Genomic DNA, 13,843 nt, shown 5'->3' with positions numbered 1-13,843 from the left:
CCTGTTACCTCACCATCAGCCAATCAGAGAACTGTGCATGAGCTGATCACATACCTGCGACCCCCCTCCCTCACCTGGCTTTTTAAAATGCTTTGCCGAAACACTTCGAGGAGCTCAGGGCATTTTAGGGCATGAGCCACCTCGTCTCCTTGCATGGCCTTGCAATTAACCTTTCTCTGCTCCAAACTCCGACATTTTGGTTTGTTTGGCCTCACTGTGCTTCAAGCACACGAACTTGCGTTAACAATGGTGGGCACACAGCGATGATTTGTGCATTGGGAAATGGTGGTCTGAGGCAACTTCCATTCCTAATGTGGCCCTGTCTTCCTCCAAAAGGCATTTCTTTCTTTGATCAACTGAAATGGGGCCACCATTTCCCTTGGACACTGCTCAGGAGGGCCTGGTCTGTCGGTGATTCCCCTTTCCTATGCTTTCAGAACTGGCCAACCCCTGTGACACAGACAGTCTGTCTTTAGACAGGTTATTAGTACTTGTAACCAGGCTATGGTTGGTCTTGTGGACTGAGGGTCCATTTATCTCTCTAGGGTGACAATGCATAGTTCTGCTTTGCTCTGAGCTAATTTCATAGTTTAAGTCTCAGAAAGTGACCTTCCTCCTTGCTTTCAGGTCTTTAGGGGCACACTACTTCACCCACAGTGCACCCCCCTGCCCCACTTGGTGTAGAAATGAATAGCACGTGGTCCCTGCCTTCCTGCAGTTGGGAGGGAATGCGGAACACACTTGTGACTGATGAGGTCTTTCCCTACTCCCTCCCCGTGCACAGCAGGCATATTGCTTGCTTGCAGGGATGCAGACAGCCAGCTGAAGCCGTGACTGGGCCTGGTGGGGGAGACTCGGGCCATGCTGCTGAGAGACAGGTGAGGCCACAGCTATGGCATCCTAGGACGTGGGGGCCTTTGGCTGGTCTTCCTTTTGGGAGCCCCACAGCCCTCCTTGATGTCCCTGTCTCAGACTGCCCTCCTTAGGCAACGTGAAGTCCTGGGATCATGTGGTATTGAAACAGGGGGGAAGGGGGCAGGGCACAACTTTTGAAAGAATGACATAGCCCGAGGACATGGCATAAACTAATTAGAACCAAATGGGTCCAAGATGGCAGACAACTTCTACTAGACCTTGATCCTCAGTATATGCTTACATTAGCAAGCTAAATGACACACCCACAGGCGCCATGACAGTTCCCAGGCCCACCATAAGGATCAAAAAGTGGGCGGTGGCCCAATTCCTGGAAATCCCCACCCCTTCCCAAAATAGCTGGAATACTCCTCCCACTCATTAGCCTGTGAAATTACCCACCCCTATAAAAATTGACAACCCCATACCCTGGTGCCTTTCTCACCTTCTGAGATGGCCCACACTCTGTGTTTCTCTCTAAATAAATCCACTTCTTACCTATCACTTTGTCTCTCACTGAATTCTTTCTGCAATGAGACATCAAGAACCTGAGCTTCATAGTCCTGAAACCAGGTGTGTGATCTCAGTTAAAAGACCGTGGGCTCAAGTCCCAATCTGAGTTGCATGGTTTTATCTCTGCCTCTGTCTTTTCTGTCCCTCTGTCTGTCTTTCATTCTCTCCCCTCCCTAACCCCGGCCATGGGAGCACAGCTCTCCCTTCCTTCCAGAAAGTAAGTGCCTGCAAAGGGCTCTGGGAATCTCACTGTTGGTGCCACACTGGGTTTGTCTTGAGCTCAGAGAAGGCTCCACTTTATTCTTTTAATTAACTGACATCTCTGCCTCCTGATGAGTTCTTATCAGGAAAATGGCTCTCAATCATTTATAGCTATTTTCTTTTTCAAGGAGTGCCTAATTCCCAGAAGACTGCCCTAATTGTATTGCAGCTGCTGAGAAGTGATTTTGGCAGGGGCTGGTGTGTATACTTGCATGCGTGTGTGTGCGTGTGTGTGTGCTTGCATGCATGCGTGCATGCATGCATGTGTGCGTGTGTGCGTCTTTGCTGACTGGGGTCCCAGGACTGGGAGTGGGGAGCTCTTGGTGACTCCTTCTGGGCCAGGCACAAGGCAGAGGTGGGCCCTTCCTGTACCCTCACTCCACCTCAGCCTCTGTGCTGTGTCTGAAGTGGTGCCTGAGAGACCTGGCTGCCCTCCTGAGCCACATCAGCTGAGCCTTTGAGCTCAGGCCTGCCTGTCGCTGAAGGGAGGGCGGGTTGGGCTGGGGTGGCAGAAGCAGACTGGTTGTGTGAACTTCTCTGAGAGCTGGCTTAATCTGGGCAGGGCAAGGAGTGTTGTATTTGTGTGTTCGGTAAGAGGAGAGGTCAAGGGGCATTACCTGAAGTCACACAGAAAGGTGAGGACACAGAGTGGGAACACAGGCTCTGCCCCCAGTGCTGGTCTTGCTGCCCTCCTCCCTCATTCCCGCTGTGATGCTCCCTGCTGAGAGCACAGGTGTGACAGAGCACATCCACTTCTATAAATACCTGAAGAAGGACTGGGAGCTGTGAAAACAGGAGAGGGGAGAGTGAGCGTTGGCAACTCGGTGAGGGACCCATGTCAAGGCTCAGAGTGCCTATTGATCAGCTAATATGCATTCCACAAAGTATACATAACCACCTATGATGAATTATAGCCCAACATGATTACCTGGAAGTCATCAAGCAGAGCATCCACACGAAAGCGGTCAGAGAGCTCAGAGCCCAGGGTCTGCAAGACAAGTGGTCTGGTCCCTCCACCAGGTTTACTCACATGACAAGGACACTGTGTTAGATGGAAAGAGACCTAAGGAACGTAACTACCAGATGCAATTTGTGGTCCAGGATTGGACACTGATTGGATGAAGTGGCTGATCAGTTGGGAAATTTTGATTGTTGTTTGGGTATTACACAACATGAAATTTATTAAAATGGAAGGGAGACTATTGACTGAACAAAGGAGGTTGGGAAACTCTATATCAGACAAATCCAAATTGAAGGACATTCCACAAAACAACTGACTGGGTCATTCAAAGTGTTAATATCCTAAAGGACAAAATAAAAGCAGGGGAAATGTTACCATTTGAAGGACACAAGAGACACGACAACTTAGTGCAACAAGTGACCCTTGATTGGATCCAGAATTTGAAGGGCACTACAAGTCCATCTTCGGATGATCAGGAGGCGTGCCTCGCAGACCCCCTAACCCTAAGCCTAAGCCTAACCCCTCATGCTGCCCAACCATAGAGAGTGGCCCGCAGCCAGTGCCTTCAGATCTGCTCCATCGAGAGAGCTGCCTCACCCCAGGTCAGGCCCTTCCCAGGGCAGCCCCGTGGAGTGACTGACCCAGGAGCGGCTGTGGAGCCATGTTGGCTTCGTACATGATACTCTGATGGGCAATTCTCCTTCCAGAGCTTCCCCACTGGGTAGACCAAGACTTTGCCAGGCCTGTGTGGTTCAACTTCTTCCTCTGCCCAATCCTGCTTCCACCTGCTCCCTTTTACAGGCGTAGATGCCTGATAAGCATCTTGCACCCCAAACTCCATGTTGATATATGTTGACTTCCAAAGAACACAACCTGCAACACTAACTATAAAGGTCAGTATTGGGCAATTAGGGAACTATGGGCTGTATATTAATTAATATCATTGTATCAGCATTAAATTTTTTGAGTGTGGTGGTTGTATGGTGGTGGTATAGGTTACTGTCCTTGTTCTTAGGAGAAATGCTAAGGAATTTAGGGGGGAAGGGCCGTGCTATGTGCAACTTATTCCACATGCCTAACATGTATTTATATATCTATATTGCAATACTTATCTATATAGATATCTGGATAGAGATATATACATATCTATATCTGGATAGAGATATATAGAAATTTATGTATTTGGGGACAGAGGGAGACAGAGACAAAACAAATGTGACAAAATGGTACCAACTTATGATTCTAGGGAAAATGTTTATGGATGCTCATTATACTAGTTCTTCAAGTTACTATAGGTTTAAAATTTTTCAAAATAAAAGTTGAGAGAAAAAAATCAATGTGCAATATGACTTCATTTTGGTAACAACAATACATGTACAAATTTGTACATGCAAAAAATCTGGAAGGCTATATACTAAGGAGCTAGAGTGGTAATCTCTGAGTGGTTGGAAATGTGTTCTTTTCATTTTTGCTTGTCAAGATTTTTTCATTTTCTAAAACTCACATGTTTTGCTTCTGTAATAAAAGATTATTAAAACAATGCATAAAGGCCTATGGTAGAGGTAAAGGTGGGCCTCCCCCTGGTCCAGGATGGCAGTGGCCTGGAGAAGGGGGCTAACTCCTCCACACGCCACCCCCAGCAAGTGAGATTAAAATCTCAATAGTGTCCCTTCCTCCATTGGCTGTTTCAGCCTCAGGCTGAAATGATATTGGCTTGAGAAATGAGATCATTTGATGGGAGATGACCATTGGGTACCAGATGGGGCTGGCCTACTTGTGGATGTGCTGGCCTGGTTGCTGGTTCAGGGCAGCCAGAGTCTGTCTCTGACCACCAGCCACATGCTATTTTCATTTTCCAGCGCTGTGTTGCCATGGGGGAAACTTATGAGTATTACTCTGAGTTACATCTCAAATTGAAGTTTCCATTCCTCTTGAGTGTCATTGTGCAAATATCAGTTCTGATATTTTTGTAACCTTTAAAAAAATACCTTCTTCCTTTTCGTCACATTGCTTTTGGTCTGAACAAGTTTTCTCAGCAGTACAAGTTTACAGGGAAGATGACATTTAAATGCTTCCCGTGGAAGACTTAACACTTCCTCAGAACCCCCCTCCTTGTGGCCCAAGCCTCTCCTGGAGGGCTCAGGTGAGCATGGAGGTGGCACCACACTTAAGGGAAGGACTCGGGGAGAGCCTAGGGCTGGGTCTCTCTCCTAGGGAGCCAGGAGGATGCAGGATCAGCATCCACATAAAGAGAAAAGACTGGGCCCTGAGGGGAGAGGGGCGGAAAGAAATAGGAGACAAATTGGCTAATGGAAGTTAAAACCAGGTCAGGGGAAGAGAGGGAGGTGGATGAACGTCTAAGCAGAGTTCACGTGCCAGGGTGGTCCCTCGAGTTCCACCTTCTCAGTCTGGGCATCTCACCCCTTTCTTTGACCCAGTGCTCCTTGAGGGCTGGCCGGCTCGGGTGAAGCCTGGCATAGTCAAGATACGTTCTATTTTTGTGGCCCAGCTCTGGGAACAGTCATCAATCAACAAACATTTACCACCCCCTTCTTGTTTGCTAGGTGCTGGATGAAGCTTTCTTTGACAACTCATCTGACCGTTCTCTAACACCTTGAGGCAAAACCAAGCAAAGCACGAGACTCTCAGCCCCCAGGAAGCTTCTCTTGTTCCGCAGGGGCCACACTCACCTCTCCAACTGGCTTGGGACATCCTGGATGATAGGCCTGAATGTGTCTGTTTCACATTCAAGGGAATGTAATGAGGACGGGCCCCTGGGGCTGGGGTTATGGGATCCTGGGCACTGGGTTGGGTCTGGCTGGGAGGGTGCTTGCACGGAGCAGCAAGAGCTCCCATGACCCAAAGTGCAAGACAGTTCATCTGGATGCCATCCAGGTCCTGCAGCTCAACAGGTCATCCAAACAGAGAAAGAGAGTTGTATCTATTAGGGTTCTCTGGTTACAAGCGAGAGAAACTGACTTTGGTGAACTTAAGCAGACACTTAACTGAAGGAAAAGTGGAAGAAGCAATCTTTGGGGCAGATGGGAATCAGCACAGCTCTGGGGATGTAACATCAGAAACAGTGAGGTGTCCCCACGAGGAAGCATGTGCTTCATCTGTCCTCAGTCCTAACACTCTGCTCAGGAGGGACAGGTCCCATCGAGACTGCATGCAGTGGGCAAAGGGTGGTTCCCCAGAGGAAAAGGTGCAGATAGAGGGAAGGCAGTGTCCACAGATGTTTGCACTCTCAGCCTCAGCTTGGCTGAGTGGGAGCCTCTCCTGCACCAGCTGGGCTGTCTCACCTGGTCCCTGTCAGCCCTTCCTTCACACCAGCTGGTTATCCTTTCCCCGTGCCTTGGAGTCTATGCCTGGAACTTTTTGGTTTCCTGGGCCACCCTGACCTGGTTCCTCTTTGTTTGGCATTTTGCATCCATAGGTCCAGGCTTCTCACCTAACTTAGTTCCAGAAACTGGTCCCCTTGCTTGCCCGGGAGGGGAGATCAGACAAGGATCTTAGGAAATCTGAGCTGTCAGCAGCCATAGATATGATAGAGAACTCAGAGGCCCAGAGTGGGGGGAAAAGAAAGGTTGTTGGGGTGGGGAGTGAGTTAAGAGCAGATTCACAACTATAGCCCAGGTTTCTCTGTTTTCTGTACAAGATATTTTTGTTTTTAATTATAGAAGTAATATACATTCATGAAAAGAAATCTAGAAAATATATGAAAGTAAAAAGCACTCACCCCAATAACCCACCCGTTTATAGTTTAAACCCTCGTCTTTTGACATCTAGTTCACCTGGGGAGGCAATACGGAAAATTGATCGAGAGAATGGGCTCTGGAACTCTTGCATGGCCAGTTAGGAGCTGTGTGACTTTTGAATGTTGATTAACCTCTCTAAGCTTCAGTTATACCACCTGTAAAATAGAGGTGTTGTGAAGAAAAGGCCGAGCAAAGTTTATAACAGAGTAAGTACTTAATAAATCTTAGTAAGTGCTCAATAAATATTAAAGTTTGTTAATATCTTATGCCCTTTCCATGCTGCCATCTGTCTGTCCCAACTCTTCCCCTGAATTCCTTAGGCAACTTCTCATCTCAATTCTGGGCTTCTGGGATACCATCCATTTATCTTGGGAATAATTTTTTTACCCACTGCATGCCCTAAAAAGTAAATCAAACATCCAGGACGTTATATTGAGCAATTTGGGTGGGAAGTGGGGGGAGGATAAAAGACAAAACGCACGTAAGAGCAGATAGAGTGTCATGTTGGACCACAGCCACTCAGCTGTGTCTGCTCTCCTCTCCCAGTAATAGCACCCTCACCCCCTTTTCCTTTGGGAAAGACTTCTCCTACTCCGGGTGATTTAAAGGGGGCTGTCCATCAAAGCCAAGGGGGAGGCAAGTGACCCAGGCCAAGCCCATCATAATATGCCGACCCACTGGCCTCAGGAAGTGGTACGGTAATCAGCCCATGTGATTTCTTCCTTGAATATCTTTGATCTTTGGAACAAAGATGCTTGGAGAATGTAAGCATGTACTTGCCATGTGCAAGAAGCCTGCTTGCAGAGAGAGAGAATGAGTTCAACACTGAGAAGCAGATGTGTGCAGAGATGAACCTGGAAGTGTCAGGTCCCAAGTTGCAGCCTCTGAAGCCCTGGTTCCTGCAGAACTTCTGTATTATGTGAGTTTTCCCAGTATTCTTCCCATCTATGTGAGCCACATAAATTTCCATTTTTCACTTAACTGAATTGTATTAGGCTGTTGTTGTTTCCAAGTCAGAGTCCTGACTAATACAAACGCTTTGTTGGTAAAGGTGGGAAGGTGGTTGTGTGATCATTCGTAACTTTGTCCACTCTGACTCTGATGAGAAGGCACATTCTCCCCAAGTGGGTAGCATTCCCATCATACTGACCAAGATCATGGGAACCCCAATCTTTTGGGATTAGGGCTCATTGATTCCTATTCAAAGCTCTCTGGAGATATATTTGGTCTTACTGATTGCTGATGTGATTTGCAGCATTCACTCCATCAAACAGAATTTGAGTCTCTCAAGGCTTCAGAGTTATTTGAAGAAATAAAGAAATCTCTTCTGGTTTCTTTGGCACTTGTTCTATTCCCTTTCATCTCCAGCTCAGCTCTATGAAAAGGTGTGATGTTGTGCAATCCTGGACTCTGGATGTGTATGAAAGTATACAGGCATATTCTGAGCAATCAGGATTAATAATGTGGCACCCACACTCTACTCCCTTCATCATCATATAATTTTTTTAAAAAACGTGCCCGGATGGGTGAAACCTTCCAGGGAGGCCCATGCAGTCCTCTCTGCCTGGTGGGGTGCAAGAAGAGAGCTGCTCACGGTTACTCAGACACACAACAGGCTCCCAGTTTATTGCCAGCTTCAGGAGTGCCCCTGCAATCTGAGTCTTCCCTTTGTTTGGGAAGTCTGCCCACCTTCTCATCAGGTTGTCCCTCTCCTCCTTCTGAAAAGTGCCCAGAACACTTCAGGAGGTCTTCTGGCTTAATTCCTTTCAGTGCCAGTAAATCCAGCATTTGTTGTTTCTTACATGTGCCCTTTTATTTCTTTGAGTTCTCAGTATAGTACTTGGGGACAAGAACAGTGTATGCTGAGATTTCCTTTAAAAACATCATAGAAAAAACAAGGAATAAGGGGCTCAAGGGCAGGTTAAAGATGCTGGGGCATGTCTAGCATTTCATCATCAAGTTGAGGAAATAAACTGGAAGGAATATACTTTGTGGTGTGTACTTTCTACGATAGAAAGACTGAGAGAGGGGTGACCAATTTGAGGTTTTTAGTTTCACAAAATTCATAAGAAGAAATAAAAGAGGATTTTTTCACTACTATTTCATTTACCTTTGCTCTAATCTTCATTATTAACTTCTTTCTGCTACCTTTGGGTTTAGTTTGTTCTTCTTTTTCTAGCTCCTTGAGGTATAAAGTTAGATAGTTGATTTGAGATCTTTTTTAATGTAAGCTTTTATGGCTATATACTTCCCTCTTAGCACCACTTCTGCTGCATCCTATAAGATTTGGTAGGTTATATTCTCATTTTCATTTGTCTCAAGATATATTATAATTTCTCCTGTGATTTCTTCTTTGACCCATTGGTTGTTTAACAGTGTATTATTTAATTTGCCTATTTCTGTGGATTTTCCAGGTTTCCTTCAGCTATTGATTTTTAGTTTCATCCTATTGCAGTTGGAAAAGATTGTTTGTATGATTTCAATCTTCTTAAATTTGTTAAGAATTGTTTTGTGGCCTAGCACATGGTCTATCCTGGAGAAAGTTCTGTGTGCACTTGAGGAGATGTGTATCTGCTCTTGTTGGTGACAGAGGCTCCTTCCTTGACTAAACTTTACTCAGTCTCCTCTAAGATCTCTAGGCCCTGACCTTGGCATCTGTCCTTTTTGGGCCTGCATCACCCAGTTATAGCAAGAATTACTATCAGCTAGTTTAGAGAGAATTCCTCCATCCTTGATATCTGACCACCCTCAATCTCTGATCAAATTCCTCACATCCCCACCATTCCCCAGGCAATGTCTGATCACCTTGCCCTCCCTTCACCAAGAATACTGTTTAAGTCTGTTGAATAGGACTTCCCCTTAACCTTGGTGTTTCCTTTTAGTAATTTTTCATCCACTGAACCACAACCTGCTCCTTGGTTATAAATCTCCACTATTCCATGCTGTATTTGGAGTTGAGCCCAGTTCTACACTGAAGTCTCTTTTCCTCTATTGCAATAGTCCCTGAATAAAATGTGTGTTTACTGTTTTAACAATTGTCAGACTCTGTGTTTCTTTAACATTGGGCAGAAGATTTTTTTAATATTCACATAAATAAACAATAATGTACAGGTGCCCACATAGACTTCTGGCTTGATTTGTTGGCATTTGCAAATGTAAATGATACTGTGACAACTTTACTACAGATGAGTCATTAGTCATATTTAAACAGATAAGTAACCAAGACTTCCAAGTGATGCTCTGCTGGGCCACTCTGGAGCTCCATGGGGTCAGCAGAGGTGGTGGACCCCACCAGAATGCAATGATAAAGTGATAAAGAGAAAAATCTTAAAAGCAGTCAGAAAAAGAGGCTCATTATATAACAGAAACAATGAATGACCACAGACTTCCTGTCAGAAACAATGCAAGCTAGAAGACAATAATAATCCATCTTTAAAATGCTAAAAGACAAGGAAAATCTGTCAACTTAGAATTATTACACAGCCAGCAAACATGTTTTCCAAAAATACTTTTTTTAGACAAACAAATGCCTAAGACCTGTAGTACAAATGGCACAGAAAATTCTTCAGGCAGAAGGAAAATGATATCAAACAGACATTTGGATCTTTAAAAAGGAAGAAAGAGTTCAGGAAATAGTAAATATGTGGGTAAATATAAGAGATTTCCATTCACTGAAAAAATTTTTAAAAGATAATTGAGGGCTTCCCTGGTGGCGCAGTGGTTGAGAGTCCACCTGCCGATGCAGGGGACATGGGTTTGTGCCCCGGTCTGGGAAGATCCCACATGCCACAGAGAGGCTGGGCCCGTGAGCCATGGCTGCTGAGCCTGTGCGTCCGGAGCCTGTGCTCCGCAACCAGAGAGGCCACAACAGTGAGAGGTCTGCGTACCGCAAAAAAAAAATAAAAATAAGAATAAATAAAAATAAATAATAGGGCTTCCCTGGTGGTGCAGTGGTTGAGAGTCCGACTGCCGATGCAGGGGACAAGGGTTCATGCCCCAGTCCGGGAAGGTCCCACATGCCGCGGAGCAGCTGGGCCCGTTAGCCATGCCCTGAGCCTGTGCGTCCAGAGCCTGTGCTCTGCAACGGGAGAGGCCACACCAGTGAGAGGTCTGCGTACAGCAAAAATAATAATAATAATAATAATAATAATAATTGATTTCTTAAAGTGAAAGTGATAACAATGTATTGTGGGCTTTATGGCCTAAGTAGAGTTAAAATGTATAACAATAGGGCTTCCCTGGTGGCGCAGTGGTTGAGAGTCTGCCTGCCAATGCAGGGAACACGGGTTCGAGCCCTGGTCTGGGAAGATCCCACATGCCGTGGAGCAGCTGGGTCCGTGAGCCACAACTACTGAGCCTGCGCGTCTGGAGCCTGTGCTCCGCAACAAGAGAGGCTGCGATAGTGAGAGGCCTGCGCACTGCGATGAAGAGTGGCCCCCGCTTGCCGCAACTGGAGAAAACCCTCGCACAGAAACGAAGACCCAACACAGCCATAAATAAATAAATAAATAGATAGATAGATAGATAAATAAATAAATAAGATATATAGGACATAGTTGCTTCCTTCAAGGAGCTCAGAATTAAAAAAAATGTATAACAATAATAGTAGACAAGATGAAACCTACTGGTGTAAGGTTCTGACATTACATCTGAAGTGAAATAAAATTATATGAAGATAGACTGTATAAGTTAAGGATGTATATTGAAAACCTTAGAGCAAACCACTTAAAAAAGAAGCAAAGTTGTAATAGTTAATAAGCCATTAAGTCAAGATAAAAATGGAATGATGGGGGAAAAAAGCCTAATACAGAAAAGTCAGGAAAAGAGAAAAGTAATAAAGAGCATATGGGACAGATGGGCCACAGAGGAAACTAGCAAGATGGTAAATTAAAACCTAACCACAAAAATAATTATATTAAATGTAAATGGTCTACATTGTCAGGGTTACAATGTACAGGTCTATCATGGTTATGCTGTTAGGCACAAACTGGGTAGTTTTATAATGATTCAACAAGAAGACAATCTTAAATGAGTATGTTTACAACAGAACTTCAAACTACATGACGCAAAAACCGACAGAAGTGAATGGAGAAATAGGTAAGTCTAAAGTTATAGTTTGAGATTTCAAAACACTTGTTTTAATAATTGACTGAAAAGCAACAGATATGTAGAAGACTTAAATAATGTAATGAAGATTATAACCATTTAATGATATTTGTTTAGAACATTACACATATATGTATAAAATCTGCCTCTTTTTCTGATTGTTTTTAAGATTTAAAATACTACACACAACTTCAGAACATATATTCTTTTAAATATCACATGAAATGTTTACCAAGAGAGACCATGTGCTGGGTCATAAAATGAGTTTTAATAAATTAAAATGACAGAGATCATATAGGATGTGTTTTTTAACCACAAAAGAATTAAGTTAGAAATCAGTAATAGAAACATTGCTAATAACAGAAAAGTCTAAAGTCAATGATAAATCTTCTACCTTAAGAAGCTATAAAGAACAATAAACCCAAATTAAGTAGAAAGAAGAAAAAAATGACAGAAGTAGAAATCAAAAAAATTTTTTAAATGGACAAATAATAGAGAAAATCAAATAAACCAAAGGCTGGGCCTTGGTAAAGATCAGGAAAGTTGTAAATTTTAGCTGGACTGACTTTTAAAAAAGGAGAAAAGATGCAGATTACTATTATCAAGAATGAAGGCAAAGACATCACAGCAGATTCTACAGATATTTAAAGAATAATAAGAAAATATTATGCCAATAGAATCAACAACCTAGGGCTTCCCTGGTGGTGCAGTGGTTAAGAATCCACCTGCCAACGCAGGGGACATGGGTTCGATCCCTGGTCCAGGAAGATCCCACATGCCACGGAGCAACTAAGCCCGTGCGCCACAACTACTGAGCCCATGTGCCTAGAGCCCGTGTTCAGCAACAAGAGAAGCCACCACAATGAGAAGCCTGTGCACCGCAACGAAGAGTAGCCCCCACTCGCCGCAACTAGAGAAAGCCTGTGCACAGCCATGAAGACCCAATGCAGCCAAAAATAAATAAATAAATAAATTAATTAAATTTAAAAAATATTCAACAACCTAAATGAAGTGCCCAAATTCCTTGCATTCCAGAAAGGACTCAAGAAGAAACAAAAAACCAAACAGCCTTATCTCAATTAAAAAAAATAAATTTCCCATTAAAAATCTTCAGACAAATAAGATATCAGGCTTAGATGGCTCCACTGGTGAATTCTATCAAACATTTAAGGATGAAATACCAATTCTATGCAGAATTAGAAAATGCAGGAGAAAGTAAATTACCTCCCAACTCATATCATGAGGCTTACAAACAAATATTCCTCATAAGTGTAGATGCAAAAGATTCTTAGCAAGTATTAGAAATTAAATCTAGCAGTATATACAAAGTGTAATACATTGCAACCAAGTAAATTTATCCCAGGGATGCAAGGTTGATTTAACATTTGAAAAATCAATCAATGTCATTTATCATATATAAAAGAGGAAAGCCATATGATTACCTCAACAGATGCTGAGAGAGTACTTGATAAAATTCAACACCTATATAAAATAAAATCTCTTAGCAAACTAGGTATAACAGGGAATTTCCTCAACTTGATAAAAAGCATCTATGGGGGCTTCCCTGGTGGCGCAGTGGTTGAGAGTCTGCCTGCCGATGCAGGGGACACGGGTTCGAGCCCTGGTCTGGGAGGATCCCACATGCCGCGGAGCGGCTGGGCCCGTGAGCCACGGCTACTGAGCCTGCGCATCCGGAGCCTGTGCGTCCAGAGCCTGTGCTCCGCAACGGGAGAGGCCGCGGCAGTGAGAGGCCCGCACATCGCGATGAAGAGTGGCCCCCACTTGCCGCAACTAGAGAAAGCCCTCGCACGGAAACGAAGACCCAACACAGCCAAAAATAAATAAATAAATTTATTAAAAAAAAAAAAAAAGCATCTATGAAAAATATGTACCTAAATAATACTAAATGGTGAAAGACTAAATGCTTTCTCCCCTGAGATGAAAAACAATAAAATAACAACAAAAAAAACCAATAAAAGGATATCCACTCTCACCATTTCTATTTAACATCATACTGACTGTCCTAGCCAGTGTAACAAGGCAAGAAAAAGAAATAAAATGCATACATAATGTAAAACTGCTTTTATTCACAGATGTTATGTTTGCATATATAAAAAATTTAGGGCTTCCCTGGTGGCGCAGTTGTTGAGGGTCTGCCTGCCGATGCAGGGGACGCGGGTTCGTGCCCCAGTCCGGGAGGATCCCACATGCTGCGGAGCGGCTGGGCCCGTGAGCCATGGCTGCTGAGCCTGTGCGTCCGGAGCCTGTGCTCCGCAATGGGAGAGGCCACAGTGCTGAGAGGCCCGCGTACTGCAAAAAAAAAAAAAAAAAA

The 13,843-nt window shown here is 44.2% G+C and overlaps 1 protein-coding gene across 1 annotated transcript in view; it reads right to left on the bottom strand.

The window, feature by feature from the left end:
* DNAJA2 (DnaJ heat shock protein family (Hsp40) member A2) overlaps positions 1-3,488 on the bottom strand; it is a gene marked incomplete at its 5' end in the record, with an annotated part of 70,770 nt that extends 67,282 nt beyond the window's left edge. Inside the window, 3 exons of the mRNA XM_081216014.1 lie at positions 2,065-2,303; positions 2,615-2,674; positions 3,324-3,488. Of these exons, the coding sequence (XP_081072140.1) occupies positions 2,065-2,303; positions 2,615-2,674; positions 3,324-3,488 (464 nt within the window). The remainder of the gene's footprint in view (positions 1-2,064; positions 2,304-2,614; positions 2,675-3,323) is intronic.
* Between the last annotated feature and the right edge of the window lie 10,355 nt (positions 3,489-13,843).

This window comes from Mesoplodon bidens (assembly GCF_964165515.1).
Source record: "Mesoplodon bidens genome assembly, chromosome: 18".
NCBI lineage: Eukaryota > Metazoa > Chordata > Mammalia > Artiodactyla > Ziphiidae > Mesoplodon > Mesoplodon bidens.
The sequence above is the reverse complement of the archived record's forward strand: the minus strand, read 5'-3'. Positions and strand labels throughout refer to the sequence as shown.